Source organism: Cololabis saira, chromosome 19 (assembly GCF_033807715.1).
Source record: "Cololabis saira isolate AMF1-May2022 chromosome 19, fColSai1.1, whole genome shotgun sequence".
Taxonomy (NCBI): Eukaryota; Metazoa; Chordata; class Actinopteri; order Beloniformes; family Belonidae; genus Cololabis; species Cololabis saira.
Window position 1 is genome coordinate 34,449,758 of NC_084605.1, and position 25,783 is coordinate 34,475,540.

The 25,783-nt window shown below is 43.4% G+C and overlaps 1 protein-coding gene across 1 annotated transcript in view; it reads right to left on the minus strand.

Annotated features, from left to right (window-relative positions):
• gfra1b (gdnf family receptor alpha 1b) overlaps positions 1–25,783 on the minus strand; it is a 44,074-nt gene that overhangs the window by 2,226 nt on the left and 16,065 nt on the right. The window contains exons 4-9 of the mRNA XM_061707856.1: positions 16,178–16,356; positions 14,494–14,666; positions 6,902–7,011; positions 4,911–5,045; positions 3,992–4,179; positions 1,225–1,272 (exon numbers count right to left, since the gene is read on the minus strand). Of these exons, the coding sequence (XP_061563840.1) occupies positions 1,225–1,272; positions 3,992–4,179; positions 4,911–5,045; positions 6,902–7,011; positions 14,494–14,666; positions 16,178–16,356 (833 nt within the window). The remainder of the gene's footprint in view (positions 1–1,224; positions 1,273–3,991; positions 4,180–4,910; positions 5,046–6,901; positions 7,012–14,493; positions 14,667–16,177; positions 16,357–25,783) is intronic.

The window sequence follows — 25,783 nt, forward strand, 5'->3', positions numbered from 1 at the left end:
TGTAAACACTGTGGTTCAGTCAGCTGTTCGGTCTCTCTCTCTCTCTCTCTCTCTCCATTGAGCTGTTACGCTGAGAGCGCCCCCTGCAGGTTTGGAGCACTTCCGGTTGTAGTGACCGGTTATGAAGCGTTTTTCTTTTGAAGATGGTTTCTTGTTTTATATCGTTTTGTGCTTTGCATCGTTTCTCTATTTGCAGTGCGTTTTTTCATTTGCACCGCGTTCTTCTTTTTGTACCTCGTTTTGAGTTTGTGACTTTGAATCGTTTCTGTACTTGAAGCCGTTTTCCTTAACGCATTAGGCCGTTGCAGTGCGTTTGGCCCTTGTCGGCCACCGTACTAAATGAACCCTTATGACATATCGTGTAATACTATCCTGCAAATGTATTGATATAAACATTTTTCTGTCTGTCAACATCTTTGTCTTATTGCAATATCTTATTCCGTCGACATTTGGTTGTGGCTTTGTGTAAGACTTTGGAGCCGAGCACTACTGTACTTTAGTGGTTGATAAACCAGCCTCTGCAAATCCAAGGAAGGTCCACCATCCAGTTTCCAAACCCTCCTCATGGAGAATTGACGCCCTTCTTCCTGTCTCCTTTACTGTCTTCTGAGTCAGCCCTACCGCCTGGGTCTCCAGTCCTCATGTCAGAGCCTGCAGGAAACTTCCGCAAACAAGCCTCTAATGACATTACGCCATCAGTATGAGCTGGCATCTGGTTGTGTCCTAGCCTGAACTCAGGACTTTGCTTTTTCACCAACAAAGTCCCACTTTCGTCAGCTTCGAGCCCAACCCTGCATGACTGGCCAATGATGTCTGGGTCACCAGTTTTGAGGTGCCTGACTTTAGTCTACCCTTGTTCTTTCCCTGCAGTGCCTCATGTTCTTTTTAGATTAAAGTCCACTTTTCGTTTCCACACTGCCTAGCTCCTTTAAGTCCTGTATTTGAGGTCCTTCCCTAAACTCAATCCCATGAAACATAGAGCTTAAAAAAACAATTAGTTCAGGTGGACTGAATTAAATTAGATTCATTAATGCAATATACATGAAAATGTGAGTAAGTGATTGGTCATTAACATGATCTCAAATCTACCTGTGAGTTGGAGTCTAAACTCACCAAACTGATGTTTAAGCTCATGTTGATGAAGAAATAAAGGCAGTTCTTGCAAACACACGATGCCCAGTGGTATGGCATCATTTTGTAACAATGCAACAAACTAAGTCTTACCACACAAAGAGCAGTGTCCACTGTTTGATTTGATACCAGTTTTTTGGCCTGGAGGGACAAGAAGAAGAAAGAAAGAAAAGTGATATTAACACAGATTCTTTTTGTGATTGGATTTGCCAACAGCCGGACAGAGGGAGGGGAAAAAAGGGGTGAAAAACCGCTATTTTCTGCAATTCTCACGTTTGGGACGACCTATGTGGACCGAGCTGCATAACTGGTTGTCTTGAGCAACATATGTTAAATTGAATTGTCTGAAATATTTTCTGTTTAGTGTTTACTTGTTGCATCAGTCCAAGGTTATGACAGTTTAACATACAAAACCTTTTCTCAGTCAACTCCAAATCTCTTCCACCGCACAAACATATACTATCCTGCATTCGCACGCACCGACAAATGCAAACACAGATACAGGGACGCAGCACAGAAAATGATAAAGTGACTGTTTGGTGGTTCCAGGAACAGGATAAACACTCCATGTGCTGGTTCTTAAGTAGGAGGAATCTGGAACCAGGATTGTGGAGAAGAATGATTAATTGCTCTATCAGAGGTCTTTTCTCCTAAAGATGTTTTACTGGTGATAAATCATATTATCACCATTAAAAGCCAATATGATAGATTGTTTCAGTTAGAGTATTATGTGATATTATCTCGTTTAAAAAACATAGCCCCAAATAATTTATCAGAGGAATAGAGCAGATATCTGGAGTGTGCTGGTGAAGGACCTGGGCTGGCTACCAGGACAATGAAACAAATTAAAAAAAAAGCGAAATGCTACATTCGCTTCTCTTTGTCTATGTTCACGCAAAGCAACATTGCATAACCATGTCAGTGTAAACTTTTTAGTTTAAATGTTTAGGTTTTATGTGAGGATGAACAGGACCACACCTGTCTTTGTGACTCGGCCCAGATCTCTCACCGATATCAAGACCTCAGCTCGCTGGCTTTGTTCACCTGAAGATAAACCAGCTTACTATTGTTGGTCAGTTCACCGTGTCAGAGGGGCAGTAGAAACCGAAGAGGATCAAGTCAGAGGTAGAGGAAGGGAGGATCATTTTTACTTTTTGGTGGGATGTAGAGTGACCGAACAATTGGTGCCATCATCTGTACCGCTACCTGTGGGTGGGGCTCAAGTCAACGCCACACAGGATGATGGTATACCCAGTACTCGAGTTGTAAAAAAAAATCAGGGGGGATGGTGGATTTTATCATATGGGGACAGATAATTAGTGCTGATTACAAATAATATAATATATTACAAATAATAGCAGTGACCAAAACACCTGCAGAAATACTGCAGGAATGACATAGCAGCAGTTAAATGCAGCCTTCTGTAAGCTTTAAATATCCACTGGGCTTACATCAAATACATCAAAACACAACAATAAAAAACACTTTTCTGAACTTATCAATATGACTCTGTCCTTCACAGGATAAGTAAAATGGATCACTGCAAAAACTCACAATCTTAACAAGAATATTTGTCTTATTTCTAGTTAAAATGTCTCATTTTAGTAAAAAAATCTCATTACACTTAAAACAAGCCTCATCACTGGAAAAAACAACAATTTTCACCTGTTTCAAGTAGATTTTCACTTGAAATAAGTAGAAAAATCTGCCAGTGGAACAAGATTTTTTTGCTTGTAATAAGAGGATAAATCTTGTCCCACTGGCAGATTTTCCTACTTATTTCAAGTGAAAATTTACCTGAAGAAGGTGAAAATTGTCACATTTTTCTGGAGCTATTTTTCTGGTGATGACTCTAAATGTTGAAATATCAGTAAAACCACATTTATTGATGAAATGACATAAGGGATGGAAAGGGGGGATGGCAGTTTTACAGGGGGGATGATTTGGACCGTTTTTATTTCAGGGGGGATGCCATCCCCCCTCAACTCCAGTACTGGGTATACCACACTTGGACTGTAGGGGGTCCAAAAAACAAAACAACAAAAAAACAGCATTTTTTTTTTCAAATTCTCATCTTAAATTTGGAAATGGCAGTTAAATCAATCATATCTGACATTTCAAATCATCAATAGAAAGATTCAGATATGTTTTTCTTTTAACCTAAATAAGAGCAGCGGTGGTGGTACAAAGCTGCTTATACGTAAAACAGCTCTAAAACCTCAGTCCTGCCTCACCATCCACCATGCAGCATTGGGGGAAAACATTTAGTTGATCCTTGCTCTAATACTTTGTCCCCACCTCCCCACACAGACCATCCCTGTAGGCCATTTCTGATGTTACAGAGGCAACCAATTAGCTTTGACAGGTAAGCTCAGGAAACTCTGACTCCCAACACATGTATCATCTTTCTACCGGGGAGGAGGATTGCTTTCACGGCATCATACAGCCGACTTTGATCTATCACGATGACGGAGACAGATGTCTGACACTCAGACACAAACAATGGTAGCAACTTGCATGTGTGTGTGTGTATTTTAACGTTGAGAAGAGTCACAGCTATTACATGCCAATAAACTATTGCATTTAGATACATAGTAATAGTGATAAATAAAAAAGAATAGTCTGGAAAGGTAAGGTCCCTTTTTGTTTTAGCAGTGAAGCACTTAGAAAACCACTAAACCTTTTAGTTGATGAAATAAGAGCAGACAAACATTCATTCCTCTTAGTCTGGTAGAAGGTTCTGGGCAGCTCCACTACTGGGAGATTTATTACAAAGGCAAAGGGACTCTGCAGTGGAATCAAATGTATATTTTTTTCGTTTCTTCAAATAAATTAATAAATAAAGGAAAAGAAACTTCACCTGTAAGGTCCCGCAGATGTGATAGGAGTCGCTGTTCAGATCCATTTTGGTCACATCTGTCAGCACAGCATTGTTGGTTTGAGCTTTGTGCCGCCGCGTGAGGCTCGGCTCCGGAGTGAGCAGGATAGGGGGTTGGGGTTGCCAAACGCCAACGTCAGTACCGTTTCCAAATGCCTGGATGGCATTACCTACAACAGATTGAATATTGATCCTATTGATTTTCTGAATGAATGAATGAATGAATGCACTGAAATGTCGTGACTGTGATGCTGTTATTCTGTATTTAATCCATTATTTACTAGAATTACAGGACTGTCTCAGAAAATTAGAATATTGTGATAAAGTTCTTTATTTTCTGTAATGCAATTAAAAAAAACAAAAATGTCATACATTCTGGATTCATTACAAATCAACTGAAATATTGCAAGCCTTTTACTATTTTAATATTGCTGATTATGGCTTACAGTTTAAGATTAAGATTCCCAGAATATTCTAATTTTTTGAGATAGGATATTTGAGTTTTCTTAAGCTGTAAGCCATGATCAGCAATATTAAAATAATAAAAGGCTTGCAATATTTCAGTTGATTTGTAATGAATCCAGAATGTATGACATTTTCGTTTTTGTAATTGCATTACAGAAAATCACAATATTCTAATTTTCTGACACAGTCCTGTACCTAATTTTAAAAAGTATAACGCAACTGAAAGCTATTTATACGTACATAAGTAAATCCCAAATGCTGTTGATATTGTTGTAAAACTAACATCTAACATAAACGATGATAGTTGTTATAAAAACATGCCAGATACATTGAGATTAAAGTAAAAAATAAATAAATGAATAAATAAAAGTGGTCATCTGATCTCGTGCTGGGAAGAGTAATAGGTGGCTGGAGAAAACAGAGTATGGGAACTCACGCAGACATCGATTGTTGGTGAAAAACGTGGTAAATTTCTCACAGCCGGGCTTGCTGTTCCCACTGCTGCTGCAGTCGCACCACGGTGACACACTGAGACCAAAATACCGCACATAATTAGGTGTCATTACTGTACCTGCGGCACAAAGGAGAAGAAAGCTATTGTCAGTGCAAACGTAGTCGTATTATCCTCACAAATGCCCTACCTATCCAGCGGGTTAACGCTGAAATTAAAATGTTCAGGGTGAGCTTTATAGACAGGTTCTACACAAGCCCAACAGAGTATTAAAGGAGACATACCATCCACTTGTTTTTTCACAAGTTGACACAATTTCTTGAGGTGTTACTGAAACGTCTGTGAGTATTTTTGGTTGAACATCCCAGATATAGTACCAGAGTTCCTTTTTCAGTGTGTATTTACAGCTTTTTGAAAACCTTACTGTATTTTCAGACTCAAACTCCAAACAAAGTGACGGGGATTGTGTCCTGTTGGAGCTTTTGATTTGGTAGATGCACACAAATGTGCTTTCAAGTACAGAAGAAATAGCATTCTTCTTCATAGGAAAGGTGTGTTACGAGAAAGTCAACAGGCTCTGCTCGGGCTTTACTGTGCTTAGCTGTGAAACCCTTTGAGTTCATTATGTGTCCCGATGCCCATGCTGGGCATAAAGAACCTGCTGCATCATGACTATAAGCCCCATTGACCTGAACAGTGCCCCCCCGATGATGTGGCCCGGCTTCTGGTTCATCTAAGTTATTCAAACAGGCGCTGATGTCAACAAAGGTGGAAAACAAGAGGTCTGGCGAGACTTTCTGAAAGTACTCCGAGGGCTGCTTATGCTTCACTGGGGACCTGGGGCACCTTGTACTTTACTGGCAGAAAGTGAAGTGAAAGGACTGTTGGCTATTTTGCCTTTGTGCTGGAAGCATGAAGTTGAGTAGGTTCACAGCAATTAGCTCTGCAAGTCCAAGTGGGGGGTGCGGGGGTGGGGAGGGGGGTACAGGCGGATAACAGTGTGATGTGTGATATGACTGGTGCAGATTAAAATGTCTGCCTGTCGAGATTGCAATTGGTCACTGTTGCCTTGCATTCAAATCTCATTACAAAAACGCAGCAGGACATCACTTTTCCTCTCTACATAATGAAACCTCATCTGAAGGAAGCGGTAAGTGCACAGTGTTGTGCCGTACGACCTGGGGTGACATGTTCACTTGATTTATTTGCAGTTTGACTGTGATGTCAGCTGCTGCCAGACAGCCGAGGTGCTGTGGTAGCTCAGCCTCTCCCCTGTAGACCACATGTAAAACGTTCAAATCATGATGGTTTTCAAGCTGTGTCTAAAACACAGATGTGAAGGTGGAGGTGAAGTCTAAAGCTAACAACATAGGAAAATGGGAAAAGCACTGTACATTAAAACCTCCAGACACAAGGACAGTTTCTTCCCCCAAGCTGTTGCTCTGATGAACTCTCACAATTAATAGAGTCTCAGAGAAATCAATCACGTGCAATAACAATAATAGCAGTAACATGCTGTAACAATGCACCTTCTGGCAATAATCATGTCTGCCTCATTCTGCTGCACCTCTCACTTAAAAAAAAAATAAAATAAAAAAAATAAAAATTGTATATATGTTATTTTATTCAGAGCCGTCATTATTCTACCTCATACTGCTGCACCTTCAGTTCTTTAATTGTATATATGTCAATAAGTGCCACATTTGTTTATTTACTGTTTGATATTTTTAAATCTAAAGTGCAAAATAACGAGTAAAATAACAATAATGAGTCAAATTCCTTGTTGGACAATGTTCGAACCTGGCCAATAAAGACGATTCTGATTCTGAAAATATGACTTATGTGTTGCTTTTAGTAAAATAATCAGATTTCTTGCTTCTCTGTTTCTTACTTAAATAAATTACCTTGAAACAAAATAGGCACAAAGAAATGATGAATATACTTATTGGTGCAGCCTCTGGCCTAGAATATCTTACCGATAAGACCTGAGTAAGACAGCAGACAGTCAGCGTAGTTCTCTCTGAGACAGCCAGATATAGAGCGAACTTCTGGCTGACAGTTACTGATGAAGTCTGCCAGCCTCGACCTAATAACGAGAGAGATACAAAAAATGTGTTTATGATAGCTTTGGGACTTAAAGGAGACACAGCTGACACAAATTTCTGACGACTTCATGAAATGTCTGGGACATGTTTTGGTTAGTATACCACAGGGATACGTAGAACTTTTCAACTCTGACTATACCGCTCTCTTTGTAACAGCTAGTTCAAAGGAGTGGAGTCAAAAGTTCAAACCCCCTCCATCTCCATTCTTGGTTATACAGAATTGTGTTACCTTCAATAGTGGTTGCGCAAATGCAGCAAGATACTGTATGAAATGAGGCGCAAATAAACATAGGAAAACTTTATAATTTCCTACAATTGGGGTCTGTGATGTCACAGTACCCTGACTGAATTAAGTGGCCCCAAAGAAAGTGAAAAAGTGCATAAAGTATACTCATGTGGAATGTTTTCCAAGTAAAATTGCTTCTTGAAAGATGTTTACAACTTAAACAATGTGTGTGTGTATATATCAGAAACCCGAGAGCACCAGAGAACACATACCGGAAGTTACGAATGTAACTATGGTTCTGTAAATTCCTGGATGACTGCCAGTGGCAGTAAACAGAGTGGATATGTCTCCTCGCGCTCCGCGCAGGTCGAGATTTAATAACAACAATGTCACGTGAGTGACGTGTAGGCTACCTGTGCGTCTATAAATATCGCCCGGTAGCCTACATCCGGCCTCCTAGAATCTTCTTGCAGGAAGTTCAGAGTGACCGGTGTGACTGGCAGTCATCCAGGAATTCACAGAACCTTAGTTGCATTCGTAACTTCCGTTCTGTTTCATTCCCTCCTGACTGCCAGTGGCAGTGAACAGAGTGGATGAGAGTGGATGACCAGCGTGGACCCAGAAGCCACATTAAGGCGATAGAACCTGGAGAAGGTGCACGGCACCGTCCAGGATGCCGCTGCACAGATCCCAGACAATGGTACCCCTCTCATCGCCGCCCAGGAAGTGGCCACACCCCTGGTGCAATGACAGACAACGCCTGAAGGGGCAGGTCTACCTGCCACGTCATAAGCCCGTTTGATTGCGTCAATAATCCAGTGGGAGAGCCGTTGCTTCGACAGGGCACGGCCCTTGTGCGCCCCACTGTAGCAAACAAACAACTGCTCAGAGCGTCGAAAGCTCTGTGTCGCCTGAAGGTACAGCTGCAACGCCCGGACTGGGCACAGCAAATTAGCCCGCTCCTCCAGTCGGGACTCAAACGGTGGAGGATGGTATGCTGCCAACTCTATGGCCTGATTGACATGGTCAGGGGATAACACCTTTGGCAGGAAAGTGACATTTGGCCACAGGGTCACTCCTGAGCCGTCCGCCTTCCACCGAAGGCATGTAGGATTGACAGAAAGGGCGTGGAGCTCACTCACACACTTGGCAGACGTAACAGCCAACAGAAAGGCAGTCTTCCATGACGTCGTCCCCAAGGACCCCCCTGCCAACCGCTCAAGGGGCGCCTCACCCAAGGCCTGCAGGACTAGCGGCAGGTCCCATGCCGCTGCATGCTGCACTCTGGGGGGGCGCAGTCTCCTGGCACCCCGCAGAAACTGTGCCAGCCAGTAATGCGCACCGACTGGCCTGCCATCGATGTGGCCATGGTGGACAGATATAGCTGCTATGTGCACCTTCAAGGTCGAGGCCACCCGACCAGCACCAAACAGATACTGCAGGTACCACAGTACAACTTGTAACAGGCAGGACACTGGGTCAAAACCCCTGTCCCTGCACCAGGAGGAAAAAGCGGCCCAACAATGTGAATACACCGTTCTTGGGGAAGGAGCTCTAGCATTCTGCAAGGTCTCACAAACATAGGGCTCAAGGTCTGTCAAGAATGACCCCCCCCCTCTCAACGGCCAGGCCCAGAGTTGAAGGAGGCTCGGAGAGGGATGCCACACCTCCCCGCCCAGCTGGGACAGGAGGTCCGACCGTACTGGGAGCTGCCAAGGCTCCCCGTCCAACAGGCTGAGGTGCGTGGAGAACCAAATCCTCGAGGGCCACTTGGGGGCCACCAGGAGGACCATGTGACCCGATAATCTCACCCTGTGAAGCGTGAGCATCACCAGGGGAGTCAGAGGGAACGCATAAAGGAGGCCCCTCGGCCAGGTGTTGGCGAGAGCGTCCATCCCGAGCGGGGCACTGGACTCCACCAAGGAGAACCACAGTGGACAATGAGTCGTGCACTCCGAGGCAAGCAGATCCACACGGGCTTCCCTGTATCGATCCCAAATCATCTGCACCACCTGGGGGTGCAACCGCCAGTCCCCCGGGGGCAGCCGCCGGCGTGAGAGGGAATCCACTACAGCGTTGGCTCTGCCAGGGAGGTGCATTGCCCTCAAGGAGGCCAACTGAGGATGAGCCCACATCCACAATCTCCAGGCCTCGTTCAAGGAGTCCAGCGACCTGTTTCCCCCCTGGTGGTTGATATGAAACACTGTCGAAGTGTTGTCTGTCCGGACGAGGACATGCTTGCCCCTGAGAAAGGGCAAGAAGTGCCTCAGCGTCAAGTAGACAGTCCGGAGTTCTAGGACATTGATGTGCCGTCCCCGCCACAGAGGGCCCCAAACCCCCTGGACTGACCTCTTCTGCCATACCGCACCCCAACCCTGAGATGAGGCATTTGTTGTCACCACCTCTCGCCTCGACGGGACCGAGCCGAGAGGAACACTGTGCAAAAAAAAGATGCTGTCCCGCCACCGGTGGAGATGAATAAGACACTGGCGTGCGACTTTGACCTTGACCCACCTGTGAAGGCGAGGGTCCATATGGAGGCTGTTGAACCACATCTGCAGAGGTGTCACAGCCGAGGTCGCCGACAGCATCCCTAGCGATTGGAGCCATGTGTGGACGGGCAACCTCGCTCCGAGGCGGAAAGACCGTAGCAGGCCCTGAATCCGCTCCGCCTGCTCTGCAGTCAGGCGTGCCTGCATCGATCCGCCCGCTCTGCAGTCAGGCGTGCCTGCATCGATACGGAATTGAGAGACAGGTCGATGAAGGTGGTCCGCTGTGTAGGACGCAACAAGCTTTTCTCCCAATTCACCGACATGCCCAGAGCCTCGATATGTGCGAGGACCCTGGATGTCGTCAGCTCCGCCTCCTGGAACGAGGGGGCGCATATAAGCCAGTTGTCCAGATACGGTGAAAGGATCAGCGAGGCGATACACGGGTCCACCGGAGGCATGTGAACCAGGCCATGTTCTTCCACCATGGTGGGCAAACGCCTTTGGATCTGCCCAGCAGTGCTGCAGCTCCTCCAAAAAGGCAGGTAAGGGCGGGGCTACAGGAGTCCGACGAAAGAATGGGTTGCCCGCCGGTTGGGCAGCGGTGCATCATCCAGCCCGACCTTAGCCAGTGTTGCCTGCAAAGGGTAGGGGCCCTCCCCCAGCTCAGTGCTCCCAGAGCTCCTGAGGGATGTCTCCGAGCCAGCCTCTGCCTGCATGCTAACTGGCTCAACCACCAGACACGGCAGCTCAGGGGAGGGATACTCGCCGGGGCTAAACACACTCTCACGACCTTGAAACATGGAGCTTGAAGCCCTGGTAGACATAGCATCGTCTCCATAACCCGACTCCCAGGGGACCGCCAGAGGTGGGGAGGGCGGAGCCCACTCCCTCACTAAGGCTTTAAGCTGCTCTAGTTCAGCCCGTAAATCCTCCATCTCACTGCGAGAGGGAGCATCCTTCGCCTTCTTCTGCGCAGGGCCGCTGCGTTGGTCATGGGGCCCCGCTCTGCGCTTGTCCGCTTGGTGTTTTTTGTGGGAACCTGCACTGACATGAGCGGGCCCAGAGGGTGGGAGGTCGCTCCTAAACAGGAGGCCTTCCACCTGACGCAGCCGTTCCTCTCTCACCGAGAGCGGCAAAATGCTGCAGTTGATGCAGGGGTCGGACAGGGCCTCCCTCAGGTGCCCCAGCCCCAGACACTGGGGGCACAATTCATGGCCATCCTCTACCAACAGTAGAGTGCCACACGATGTACAAGCCATCATCGCTTCCTCCAAAAAATAAAAGGGTCAAGTTAGGAAATCTGGGCGAGAACTGAGACCCGATCAGAACAACTAACAGACTCCCCACACCACTGTTTTCAACAACAAACAATTGAGTGTGGAGCCAGGCAATCCAGGCGAGAACTGTGGCAGGCCACAGAACGCGTCCGGAACCTCCGGCAATAGTAGAGCAGCTAGCTCTGTCCCAGCACGCGGCTGGAACATCTAGCATGTGGAGGAATCAGCTCAACAACAAACAATTTAAGATAGTTTGTGTAGCTGGTGAGCGAGCCAGCCCAAGACACGCCGCTTGAAAACCTCCAGATAGACAAAGGAGAGGCAGGATAGCTTGACAACCACAGCCTTAGAGGGCAACAACGTGCACTCCGACCAAAGAGTCACAGGCAGGCTGTCAAACACCAACAACCCAGAGTTGAGCTTACCTCCCACGAACCTGCAAACAAGAAAAATAGAACCGAAACACGGATCTACAGTACGGAGCGATTAACCCGCGAAGTACGTCAGGTTAACGGCGAGAAGATCAAAGAGGCCGGATGTAGTCTACCGGGCGGTGTTTATAGATGCACAGGTAGCCTACACGTCACTCACGTGACTTTGTTGTTATTAAATCTCGACCTGCGTGGAGCGCGAGGAGACATATCCACTCTGTTCACTGCCACTGGCAGTCATCCAGGAATTCAGGAGGGAATGACAAAAAAATGTGATTGACAAAAAATACCCATACCGACTGAAACTTTAGGACTAATCTTGAGTGTAAGATCAGGTTTTTACACACACACACACACACACACACACACACACACACACACACACACACACACACACACACACACACACACACACACACACACACACACACACACACACACACTATGAAGTACTATTAGCATCTTTAATAGAGGAGCCGCGCGCAGCAGCGTGTGTGTGCACGCGTGAATAACATAGAGAATTTTGTTACACGTGCGTGCGTGTGTGCATTGTTACGTACGCAGACTACATCACGCGTAACAAGAAGCTGCGTGCTACACTAACAGCGTGTGCACGTCTGTCTGGCACTGTTAGAAGATTTCTTTTACGCGATCACACACACTTGCGTTCGCATTCTCTGACTGTTCGCAACCGGAAGTAAATTTCCTCGGTGCGCAGCAGACGCGTCACATAAGCGTGTCGTGTAGTTTCTCTGTGTTCCATTTTCATCCAGTATATGGTGCTATCGAGTCAATAATAGGCACAACTGTCCTTAAATGAATAAAGAAGGAAAGTAAGACAGCTTCCTTTGTTGGACCAGAGAAGCTTAGGTAGCGTGCAGTAGCACATGGCTACTTAATATGCAGAATGACATCATTCTGCATTCTGCACTGCGGGAAGTAAGGGTGCTGGGGGTGCGGCAGCACCCCCTCCCCCAGCTCGCGCCCCCCTCCAGACAGGAGGGAGGGATGATGGAAAAATAAAATAAAATAAAACCTGTCACATTATTCAAATAAATAAAAGGTTGGCGTAGGCTACTGTATTTTATAGTTATGACGGGCTGTTATGACGGGCTGCTGTGCCAGTGTGCCACTGTATAGGCCTAGCCAGGGCTTAATTTGAGGGGGAGCAAGCCGGAGCGCGCTCCGGCAAACCTGTAACAAATAAATATATACTTTTACGCACCGCTGCGCGCTCATATCAATTCAAAAAACACAATAAACAGCACAACGGCATAATGGTAAACGTTATACATCTATGTGGCTTAAAAAGTACAGTTGGGTTGCTTAATGTGTCTCACACAGCGCATCTGTGTGTGTGTGAGTATTATTTCGGTTATTTTACCCTAATTTAATGGATCTTATTGACGGAAATGTATGAACCATATGCTTGTTTTACTTCCTTTGAGTAATAAAACCACCAATTCTCTTGCATTGCCCCGTTATCAAAATATATGCTTAATTAGTAAAGTGGGAGGTCCCGGAGCGCAGAGGATGAGTGCGGTGCGAGAGAAAAAAAAAAGCGCCCCACACACACACACACACACACACACACACACACACACACACACACACACACACACACACACACACACACACACACACACACACACACACACACACACACACACACACACACACAGACAGACAGACAGACAGACAGACAGACAGACAGACAGACACACACACAGAGCTGGAGATTGCCCATCTCCAGTGCGCTTTTGGCTTTTACGCATGGAACGAAAAAACAACAACACACACACACAGATGCGCTGTGTGAGACACATTAAGCAACCCAACTGTACTTTTTAAGCCACATAGATGTATAACTTTTACCATTATGCCGTTGTGCTGTTTATTGTGTTTTTGGAATTGATATGAGCGCGCAGCGGTGCGTAAAAGTATATATTTATTTGTTACAGGTTTGCCGGAGCGCGCTCCGGCTTGCTCCCCCTCAAATTAAGCCCTGGCTAGGCCTATACAGTGGCACACTGGCACAGCAGCCCGTCATAACAGCCCGTCATAACTATAAAATACAGTAGCCTACGCCAACCTTTTATTTATTTGAATAATGTGACAAGGTTTTATTTTATTTTATTTTTCCATCATCCCTCCCTCCTGTCTGGAGGGGGGCGCGAGCTGGGGGAGGGGGTGCTGCCGCACCCCCAGCACCCCTACTTCCCGCAGTGCAGAATGCAGAATGATGTCATTCTGCATATTAAGTAGCCATGTGCTACTGCACGCTACCTAAGCTTCTCTGGTCCAACAAAGGAAGCTGTCTTACTTTCCTTCTTTATTCATTTAAGGACAGTTGTGCCTATTATTGACTCGATAGCACCATATACTGGATGAAAATGGAACACAGAGAAACTACACGACACGCTTATGTGACGCGTCTGCTGCGCACCGAGGAAATTTACTTCCGGTTGCGAACAGTCAGAGAATGCGAACGCACGTGTGTGTGATCGCGTAAAAGAAATCTTCTAACAGTGACAGACAGACGTGCACACGCTGTTAGTGTAGTACGCAGCTTCTTGTTACGCGTGATGTAGTCTGCGTACGTAACAATGCACACACGCACGCACGTGTAACAAAAATGTTCTATCATCTTCATGCGTGCGTTCATGCGTGCGTTCGCGAAAAACGTGTAAATGTTACACGTAGTCACTACGCGTACTGTGATCACGCGTGTGCAGCAGTCATTACGCATGAACGTGCGCGTACACGCGTGACCGTTATAAATCAATGGGGAAACTACATTACATGTTACCCGTTGCTTTGCTGCACAGGCGTCAAAGCACACGCGAGTGACACGCTCAGTCGACAGGTGCGCACGCATTATGACTCGCATGGAACTTCATACACACACACACACACACACACACACACACACACACACACACACACACACACACACACACACACACACACACACACACACACACACACACACACACACACACACACACACAAAGCAATCATAACATTGCACTGTTACCTGCAGATGTAGTTGGTCTTGCACGTGTTCTGAAGAGAGAGACAGTTTGGTTTGTCTTTGTCCTCGTAGGAGCAGACTGGTACAATGGTTTGTCGTCTGCGTTCGGCGCATGCCGTCTGATCTCCCGCTGCGCACGAGCAGAACAGCATCCCATAGCTGTATTTGGTTGGGACCTTCATTTTGGAAAGGAACCAAGATATGCTGATGTAAACTGTTCTTTTTTCATGCAATCCAGACAAATATCTCTTATTGCAGCCCGGGTTTTGCATTTGTGTTGTAGCCTCTAAAGTTTATAAATGCCTTGGCGTTATATAATGGGATAAAGGAAATGCGGACGCCATCAGGCTCACCATGGCAACACTGAAGTAGCTTCTCATGATATATTCACATGATATGCAAATAAAAGTTGAATTGGATGGCAGCGATATTGAAAGAGTAAACGAAATCAGATTTCTTGGAGTAATAATGGATGCTCAAATTAATCTCATATTAAGCATGTACAAAACAAAGTTTCAAAGAGCATTGCCGTACTTAACACGGCAAAACAGGTTTTGGATTACAGGGCTCTTCATATTCTTTACTGTTCACTAGATCTTCCATATTTCACTTACTGTGCAGAAATTTGGGGCAATAACTATAAAACCAGGTTACACTCATTACTCGTACTTCAAAAGAGAGCAATACGATACATTCATAAGGCTGGATATCGAGATCACACTAACTCACTATTTTTACAGTCTAAAGTACTAAAACGTATGGATTTAGTGGCATTTCAATCTGCACAAGTAATGTTTAAAGCAAAAAATCATTCGCTACCGGACAACATTCAGAAATTATTCATTGGGAGGGAAGGGGGTTAGTATTTAAGGAGAAACCTAAACTGCAAATCTTTATTTGTCCGTACAACAAAAATACGTTTTTTTGTGTATCAGTTTGTGGAATTAAACTGTGGAATGGTTTGAAATTGGAGTTAAAAAAATGTACAAACATAAAACAATTTAAGAAGAAATATAAATAAATAGTTTATTTGAGGTATAAAAGTGAAGACTGTGTTTAAAGATCACCAGCTGTGTGTTCTGCTATTTCGTCATGTTGTCTTTGTATGTTTATATACTTAGATATACGTATTATATTTATATCATAGTTATATTATATTTATATCATAGTTATATTATATTTATGATAGAGCTTATATCTGGTATTAAACAGAATTAAACAAAATTTTTGTAAAAATGATATATATTTATACAAATTAGTGTATAGTATAAAAAGTAAAGACATATAATTTATGTTTAGTTGTGGAAAGGGGGTGGGATTAAATAAGTTTATACTTCCCCCCACTCCTTTTCGAACATGTAACTGAAATATGTGTTTTGATGTTGTTTTTTTTTCTTTATGTGGTGGAATGCCCACCTGTATTTGTTTTCTTATCTTTTTTCTTGTTTTTTATACATGTTCGAAATAAACAAAACTAACGAACAAAATATTGTTACCTGTGGAGTTGCATGTTATCAAATCTGAGACTTCTACAAAGTGGTTGGATTTAAAGTGAGTTCATTTTAAAATGAGAATGAAAGTGTTTTTTTCTTTTTTTGACGATTTTGTCACCTGGTAGACATAATGGTTCAAATCTCAACATGAAATCATATACAGAAAAGCTCTAAAACCTGGAATGCTTAATTACCTTGTCAAAGAACTGTCGCAGGGCCTTATGGCATTTGCGCTTGTTGCACACCTCAGAAGCAGACACCCTGCTAGTGCAGGGGTTGATGTAAGCCGAGCGGTATTTCTTGCAAGTATCATTCAGGTTACAGGCTTTGGCAGCATTCAGACAGTTGTTTTCCTTCGTGGACGCCGGCTCAACTAGGACAGAAGAGAAAAGTACATATTGCATGTTGTGAATGTAAGAATCACTGTCGTCTTAACACCGTGTCCACACTGTATGCGACGCGAGCGAGCGTCAGCGTCAAAAACAGTTCCATTGCTTTATTTTTTATTGCACTGTCTATACTGATTGCGAGCGATGCGGCGCGGCGCGCCGTTTTGAGCTGGACTTTTGTTGCACGCCCTGGTTCTATTTTCTTCCTGTCGCTCGTGTTGAAATCTGGTTGAAAGTTGAAAAAAAAAGTTGAAAGCGCTGTGGGAAACAGTCATTTCAATACAAGAACCTCAATAAAGTGGCAGCTGGCTGGAGGGAGATCGCCAGGGAGCTGGAAGGTTCTGATAAGAAAATAAGATATAATAAGAATCTTAACTTAATCTTATTAGGGCTTAATTTGTGCCGGATCCTGCCGGATTTCTCGTGTCCTCTGCTTTTTCCCCACATCCCAGTAATGATCTGACATGCTGACATGTTTGCTGCATTAACACCACACGCCGGTCACTCCACGCTGTTCGCTGTTTGATTGCGTCACCGTTCGGTTTTTTCCCCACTTATTCCACCAAATAATAAGCTTGTTTTCTGTTTAGAAAGTACAAACGTAGGAAGATTACAAGTAATCACCATCTTTTACTTGTCCCTTTACTCTTTCAGGAGTAATTTTAGGAGTTTCTTTCAGGAGCGCACCGGCGGGTGAATAAAGGCTGATTTATGGTTCCGCGTAAAATCGACGGCGTAGCCTACGGCGTAGGGTACGCGGCGACGCGCAGCGTTCGGTGAGTGCGCCGCGTACCCTACGCCGTAAGGTCTGCGACGGTGTAACGCGGAACCATAAATCAGCCTTTTAAAAGGTGAATCTCAGCTGTCAATCAAAAGAACGTGGTAGAACGTGGGGGCCCATAACGCGTTCAGTGTGGACAGAGCTGGTACGATGCTACGCAGTGCGACGCGACAGTCGGACGCTCGCATGCAGTTAGGACAGGCTGTTACAGGTTACAGTCTCAGTTAATGTAACGGGCACTGCAGTCCTTCATGGCAGCTCCATAAAACATGTCACACCTATAATCCCCATTTCCAATATTATAATCCCTTCCCTTTGGAGGCACTACACTATTTTACTTAGCACATTAAAAAAAATCAATATGAAACAAACGTAATTAGGGCCCGAGCACTTACAGTGCGAGGGCCCTATTGTATCTGTACTTCTGACAAAAGAAGGGCCTGTTTGCCCCCCTAAACGTGCCCCAAAAGTCACCAAATTTTGCATGCAAGCCAGGCCTGGCGAAAAATGTGATATTTAATGGTTTGCATTAATGGGCGTGGCAAAATGGCTCAACAGCGCCCCCTTGAAAACTTTGTGCCTCAAGCCCCACAATACGGTTTGACGTACAGGCCCAAAAATCACTACACACCTGTATCATGTCACAACTTAAAGAAAAGTCTCTTGGCGCCATGGCCGAAACCGAACAGGAAGTCGGCCATTTTGAATTAATCGTGTAATTTTGGCTCAATTTATGCCATTCCTTCGGCAGTTAATACGGCCCGAACCATAATGTGCACCCAGGTGTGTTATACATCAAAATTTGCGTGTCCATCCTGCGACGACGCGCATTAGTTTTCTCTTTCAAAAGCGTTACCGTGGCGACGCTAGACGCCAAAAAGCACGACCCCCCCCCCCCCCCTTCATCTGATTGGTCCATATTTGATAGTTCCTACTTTCTGCCATAATTTTTGAACGGGTTGTGATAAAGACATGTGGGTGGTCTCATCAGACTCGGTATTGAGTACTTGACCTTCATTGCCCTGAACTAGCCCCGCCCCTTCTTCTGATTGGTCAATATTTGATAGTCCCTATTTTCTGGCATAACTTTTGAATGGTTTGACATAAAGACTCGTGGGTGGTGTCATCGGACATGGTTTTGAGTCCTTGAACATAATTGGTGCAAATTAGCCCCGCCCCCTCTTCTGATTGGTCGATATCTGATAGTTTCTACTTTCTGCCATAACTTTTGAATGGTTTGATATAGAGAGTCGTGGCTGGTGTCATCCGCTAAATGTCCAGGCAGAAGAAAAGTCATACAAGCTTCCACTGCAGCCTGAACGTGCACAAGGGTGCGAGGGCCCGTTCATCGGACAGAAACGGAAATGATCTCAATAGGCATTAATAGGTTTTATGTTTTAAAGCGCTTTGTGTTGCATTTTTTATTTGTATGAAAAGCGCTATACAAATAAAGATTGATTTGATTTGATTTGAACACTTTAATGGGGAATTTATCACAATGTTTTCCGGCTGATTTTTTACTCCAGTTGCTGCATTTTTTGCAGATGCTTTGTTTCAAATGTAAATTTAAACTATAAATTGCTGACTAACTATTGTAGTTCTGGTTGTTAAACACTGCTATCAGAACTCCTCAGGCAGTGGCTCCACATTCGGCCATAACCGCACATGTGTTTCAGCAAACTGAGTTTTTCGCTTCCTTGTTGTTATGACCATGTCTTGTCTTTTCTAAACCACTTGTGAAGACGTCCGAGGTCAGTCGCATGCATGCTGGGTCCCCCCTCATTTACCGTTCAGTTTACTCAGTTGAAACAACTGACATGATGTAATCTTTATTCCAAGGGGTTTACATACTTTATCTTGCCATTTTATTTGAATCACAGCACTTCTTGCATCTTGTTTTTCTTAACAAAGCTAGTAATGTTTAAATTAAGCCTGAGGGTTTCACTCCCTTGCACCCTTCGGTGGTACTGGATCTGAACCAGATATTTGCAAAGGTCCTTTTAAAAATGTGGACAAACCTGCAAGTGCAACAGTAAATTATTAAGTCATTTGGCCATACTCCACAAGGACTTTATTATAACCTCCTGTCATTTCACTTCATTAAAAAAGCCAAACTTTTCTATTGTTTGTGAGACTGTTCCCATTTTTCTCATCTCATACACAGTTGAGTGTGCTTCTGTTCTCCTCTGCCCTGAAAACCCTTGAAAATACAAAAATGTGGTTATGGAAATAAAGTGCCTAACCTTTGCGTACATCCTAGTCTGCCTTTCCTTTCATCACAGCAGAAAGCTCTCAACAAAGTGCCTCCCACTTCTCATTATTTTTCATTTATGTAGTTAAAGTCCTTCCTGCTTCATTGACTTCTGCACACTAACACAAACAGCATGCTCGCCCTCAACGTGGAACAATGAATTTTGTAATTTTGCCATTTTTGGTAGACTTGACTTGAGCTCACTGCACTCGTTCATGCACCACAGAATGCATTATGGGTAAATCTGAATACATTCCTGAACCTTAGGATAAACCCACATTACAAAACCCATTACTGAGATGTGACAAGTGCCCAGAGATGTGGGCTGTGATCCTTGAGTGGCTGTGTGTAGGTCCTGGGCCCAGGGTGAGACAGGTTTACCTCATTTACAGTCAACCTGAGGCAAAATGCACACATAAATTGTATTAAAAACGCACTTCTTAAAACGCTATTACTTTGAAGTTCTGGGAAAAAGTGTGTGTACACATGCAGCAGCAGGCAAGTTGAGTTGAGAGTGGCTAAGATGTTTGTCACAGTGTGAGTCGATGGAGACGCATCACCTCAGAGAAAGCAAAAGAAACTTTTTCTATTGGTTGCATATATATATATATATATATATATATATATATATATATATATATATATATATATATATATATATATATATATATATATGTATATATATATATATATATATATATATATATATATATATATTTTTTTTTTCATTTAATAAGTAAATTTCAGTAATATTTGCTTATATTTGATTTATGTTACTAAGTACGTCAACACGGCTGCTATTCCATGTTCATGCTTTGCTCTCCACCATTAACGACTAGTTTCCTATTATTTCAGTGCTTTGATTAACAATACTTCATGAAATGTCCAACGTACTGAACAAAGCATGTCAGAAACTTCAGAGGTGATTGTAGTTTACATCACAGGATGCTATGATGTCATGCACTTGAAACAAATGTTAGCCAGCCTGTTTATGCTGCACCCCTTGAGCAAGGCCCCCGCAGCAGGACAATCTGGAACCGGACCCCCCTGACGTTCAATGGGTTGATGCAAGAAATGCTGTCAGTCTGGTGGGATTAAATAAAGAAGTGGTTCTGCAGCAAGAGTGCATTCACTAAAACACTGGGGGTGAGAATATGAGAACTTCTACGCAGCTTCTTAAATATCCAGTTATTGAAACGTTAATGCTCAGTAATTGCTTGGAAATGTTTAGTGTATTTAGTATGTTTCCTGAATGCACTGTCATATATTGAAGCTCTCTCAAACACACAATCTCTGTGATGCATCAGTGCTGTCCAGCAGTCTGCAGAACAGGTGAATCTTGTCTTCTTGCCTTTGTAGTTTAGCACTGACTGATGTGGACACAACTGGAGGATGAAAGAAACTACAAACAGTTTTTCTTTCCTTCTCTGTATATGGGTCAGAATAATATAAAAAGTGGCTTTTTTTATTTCTTTTTTCTGATTGGGAATATAGCAGCATACAGGAGAGTCGTTGCTGAAGGTTTACTTTTTAAATAAAACATGGCAACATTGTTTAATTGTTTTCCAAGCATTTTTTTTCCAGTAATACTGTAAATACACTGAAGAGCGGTACATCCTGAAGTATCAGACTATTTACATATGATCTAGAACCACAACCTGAGCTGAAAAAGATCTGATCGGAAATTCTGAACCGATGATTGCTTTTACCTTTTTACACAGCCCTGGAAAAAAATAAATAGATAAATCTGATATGAATCACATCAGTCAATCAGATATTGATAATCTGAGCTAGTTTGAGTGAATGTAAGTTGTGATGGAGATCTGTTATTTCCATTTACTCTAAGAGTTCATTACACTCAGTACAGACAAGTATAATGTGTATTGTTTTGGGTTTAGCTGTCCTAAGCAACTACAAGGATTTATTAAGAGATCTGCATGTTAGTTTGTCTAAAGCAGCTCGCTCCGCTCTGGTAAAACTGTTGTACTATTGATTCGCAGTGTCACTCGTCATCAGCTTCCAGATATGTTTGACCGTTTGCACAGAATGATAATTAAAAAGATTCACTGAATTTAGCCGTTGGCCAAGTCTTAATTTCTGGAAAGTTATCTTATTTCAGACTTATCGTCACCTAGTGATTAAAATATACACACAGAAGTATTTTAGATATGTTTTCCACAACATAGGTTTTGGCTCTCTTCAGATTCTGAATTAAATGTGTCTGAGGAAACCCGATGACGGATGTCCAATGTTAATGTGTGCTCTGAACACATATTAACCATTCAGGTCCCATCACTGAGGACACGTTTGGTCTGGGACAACTGTGTCCGCATTCTCCTATGAATGTGAAAACGTCTTCTGGCAGATTCGGGGACTGCCTAAAAACTGTCATTGACGGAGTGATCATTCACTTGATCTTGCGTGTCAATGACTACTGTCATTGACACGGTCATGCAGTTTTTCCTTCACGTCTCTGGTAGATCTTTCTTCGTATTCTGTACAGGCCAATGTATATTGTACATGTGATTTGTTGAATGCATTTTGTGGTAATAAAGTTTGTGGTGGATTTTCTTTTTTTCCTGTGAGTTAGACTTTGTTAATCAGCCTTCGCTAATTAACAATGCGCCTGGCATTTACAAGTGAGAATGAAGTGCATGTGGATATGCACATACAGTGGAAAAGTCAGATGTAATCACTCAATATGCATTTAAAAACACATTTTATTTCCAGGTGTGAACACACTAGCTCAGCACACGCCACTTGTGATTAGATTTGTCGGGATACATGCAGGGTCTGAAACTGCCAGTGCGATGTTTCTGTGGTTGTAAATGTGATTCAAATCTTTATTGAGTTTAATTTGTGCCCACATTTACATTTACACAAAAGTGCAAAACCCCTTGACTACACTCCCTGGATGTGGAAAGCTGTCAGCTGACCCCGACACCTGAAACCAGCTGCTATGAACGAAGGCTGTAAAGACAAGGCTGAAAATGGTGCTGTCACACTGAAGTCTTGGGGAATTTTTACTAAAGCATGTCCCGTAAAATTTCCCAAAAACCTCAGGGAATTGCAGTCATTTGTATAAATAAAGTGGAATAATATTTCCAACAATTTTAAGATAATGACCAGTAGTGTGAGAACAGGAATCTAAAAAAATTCATAGAAATAAACAGTATTTGTTTCTATCAAAATGTGTCTTTGCTAGTGTTTGAAATGTTTTTTCTATGATGTCGTCTTAAAATACGAATAGACAGATGATAAATAGTTTCATATAATCCACTAATACTACATGCTCTCAAGACTAAAACAGATTTTACAATTGACGCATGTCATGTATGTTAATTATATTCATTCCGTATCACCTAATATCTGATTAGCTACTGAGACCAAAACCTATAAATTGCTGTCTAAGATGGTGATTCATCAGTGTGATTCAGGACATGTCAGTAGTTTAGTTTTTTCTATCTATACGGTTTCCTGCATCTACTGGACTCATTTTCCTTCATAAAGATAAAACAGCAGTGGGCCGAGCCTCTCCCTCATGGTGTCCAGTCTCCAGCCAGGCTTCCTGTCAGCATCGCTACACCCGGACCATTCCCTCAACATTTATAACCGGGACCCGATCCTCATTTATTAAATTGACTCGTGTAATTAGTCTTGAGTCTCTGTTTCAGTCATTAATCTTGAATGGACTGGAAGAGTATTAATTTGGCCCTGCGGGAATGCAGCATGATGAAACACTGTGATTGTGGTTACATTAGGTCGTTGCTCTGGTCACATTTTTGTACAGCGTTTAGGCACAAAGAGGAAACAGAGACGGTCACAAGGTCGTGGGTGGCACCCCATGTTGAGAGATGACAGCTCTGCTTCGGCTTTGACTCACTGGTTTTTGTTTTTGCATGCCATTTGTGGTTCACTTACAATTAAACCAGACCTGGGTGTAGAAAATGTCAAGGTTAAATACAGTTCAAACTTCTCCGTTTCCATGGTGAAAGACCAAGCAAGCTAAAATAAATATGTTCTCCAACAAATATAAATGATGTAATCTGTCTACTTATGTAATCTGTTTTAACATATATGAAGTGGTCTCCCCTCACCCAGACAACTCAGAGAAGATGAAATCCCATGAAAATCTGCAGGGTCTGTGACCCCCGCCTGAATGAATCTTCCAGTGTCATGTGACTTTTTTGAGCCGTTCTGAATCTGCTCCCGTTGTTACGTAACGACGGGAGCAGATTTCCATAGGTCGGCCTCCGCTGCTGAAACCACGCCCACAACCAGCTCAGCCGGCTGGAGCTTCAGCCATTGTTCAGAAGCGGTGACTGTTTTCCACCGGTTTCCACAGCGAGGGAGAGTTAAAATGAGGTTTTGCATCGACACTTACCCTCATAAAAGGATCAGTTCCCACAGTACCGACCCGGCAACTGCACACAAGTCAGCGGTAAGTGACATTATTTTTTTATGTTATTTATATTTGTCTACAAGTTTGTTTTTGCATGGGCTAAGTATTTAGCTTAGCTCCGGAGTACCGGGGCCGCATACGGAGCTGCCGGAGCTGCTCATGGACCGGACCGGTGAGGAGCCCCGGTCAGGTAAATTAGTAATACATTTTTTTTCTCTTTATGGTTTCAGATCTACCAAGCACCTGAAGCTGTTCAACGACACCTTCAGAAGACGCACGGTCCTTCTTTGAGCCAGCAATAGTGCATACATGTTATTTATATACAACTCATATTTTATTTTTTTAACAATAAAGTTGCCATTTGTGAAAATTCAGTGTTGTGATTTATTTACAGTTGACATGATTAATTTGTCTTGTAACATAAGAAATGATGAGAAATCTTCCTGTGTGAAGACGAGGTAACTAAAGGTTGATTTATGGTTCCGCGTTACACCAACGGAGAGCCTACGGCGTAGGGTACGCGTCGATTTAACGCAGAACCGTAGATCAGGCTTTAACCTGTTTACACCGTGTAACTGAATGAGAGCGTCCGACTATCAGGTCGAGCTGCGTGACATCGGACGCTCTCTGTCCACACTGAAACCGTTAAACTCGTGGCCAGTTAGGACAGTCCAATACAATTGAATTTATCTTGTCGCCGAAGCTTCTCTCATGGGAGACGCTTTGTGTACGGAGACGCTGCTCTTCTGCCCGGAGCGACGCTTATTCTCCTCCCCTCCTACACGTCATTCAAGCAGCCAATCAGCGCAGAGCCTCATTATCATAGTCTCCCCCTCCCCTTAGAATGGAGCACAGAAAAACGCTTTAGAAGTGATAAAACTATAGACATGGCCCACAGGCTGAATTTCTCATTTATGTAGAAAAAACAAGCTTTAGATTGTTTTTAAGACATTCAAGGCCTGTTTAAAATATTAATTAAATGCCATAATATGTCCCCTTTAAGTGAAGGTAAGAAGACACATTAGTGGAGCTTCAGTGTTCATTTATAATTGGTGGGGTCATCACAAAACAGTAGGCAGAGACATGTTGTTCCTCAGAACAACGCATGACTGATCATGCCTGACAGATTATCGATGCACTGATGGCCGGAGAAGGCCATCTACATCACAGGCCTGTTTTTCCATTTTGTATTTTGACATTTTTGGTATCTGATTCAAAGACAAATAGCAAAATAACCACCAGTGAATGTTTCATTTTTCAATGACTGATTACTTAAGATTTTGTGTAACCCTTTGGGTATACATTTGACATGATACAAGTGAACACATCATGAACTATTTGACAGTTCATGGTGCATTCAGTTGTCATTTAATGCACCCTGCACTCTAACATGTTGTCTTGATTCTGATACCATCACCAGAAATGCTGGCTGATTCTACTGAAAATGTGGCTATCAGGATCCGTAAGTATTTACATGGATTCACCATCCAATATAATTTTTATAATCATACTTCCAAAAAATGACACTAGCAAAACTGTATCACTATGCAAGGCTGCAGTTTCCAGATGTGGCACGAATGTTTCAAAGTACAACAGTAGCAGCCTTATGAAGCTCCCCAGTAGCCATTACATGGGAGAGCATGAGGAGTTATTACGCCAAACAAACGCACAAACCATGGCGGATATAACAAAGTCCAGGGCTCAGAATCAGCATTGGAAAGGTCACTGTAGATTTCAGCACAGATGAAGCTTACCCTGAGATCCCTTACGTGGATTAGGTGGATTTTCCAAAGTGATGTTAATGAAATTTTTAAGCGAGTTTTTGGGTTTGATCTGCATGTGGATTAGATTTATTTGCAGCACCAGTGCAGGGTTTTGATAAGTATGCACTGGTGGACATATGGAAGTATGGATGAAGGGTGTAGTTAGTTCAAACAAAATAAATAAGAATTAAAGCTGCAAGCAGCGATGAACGGG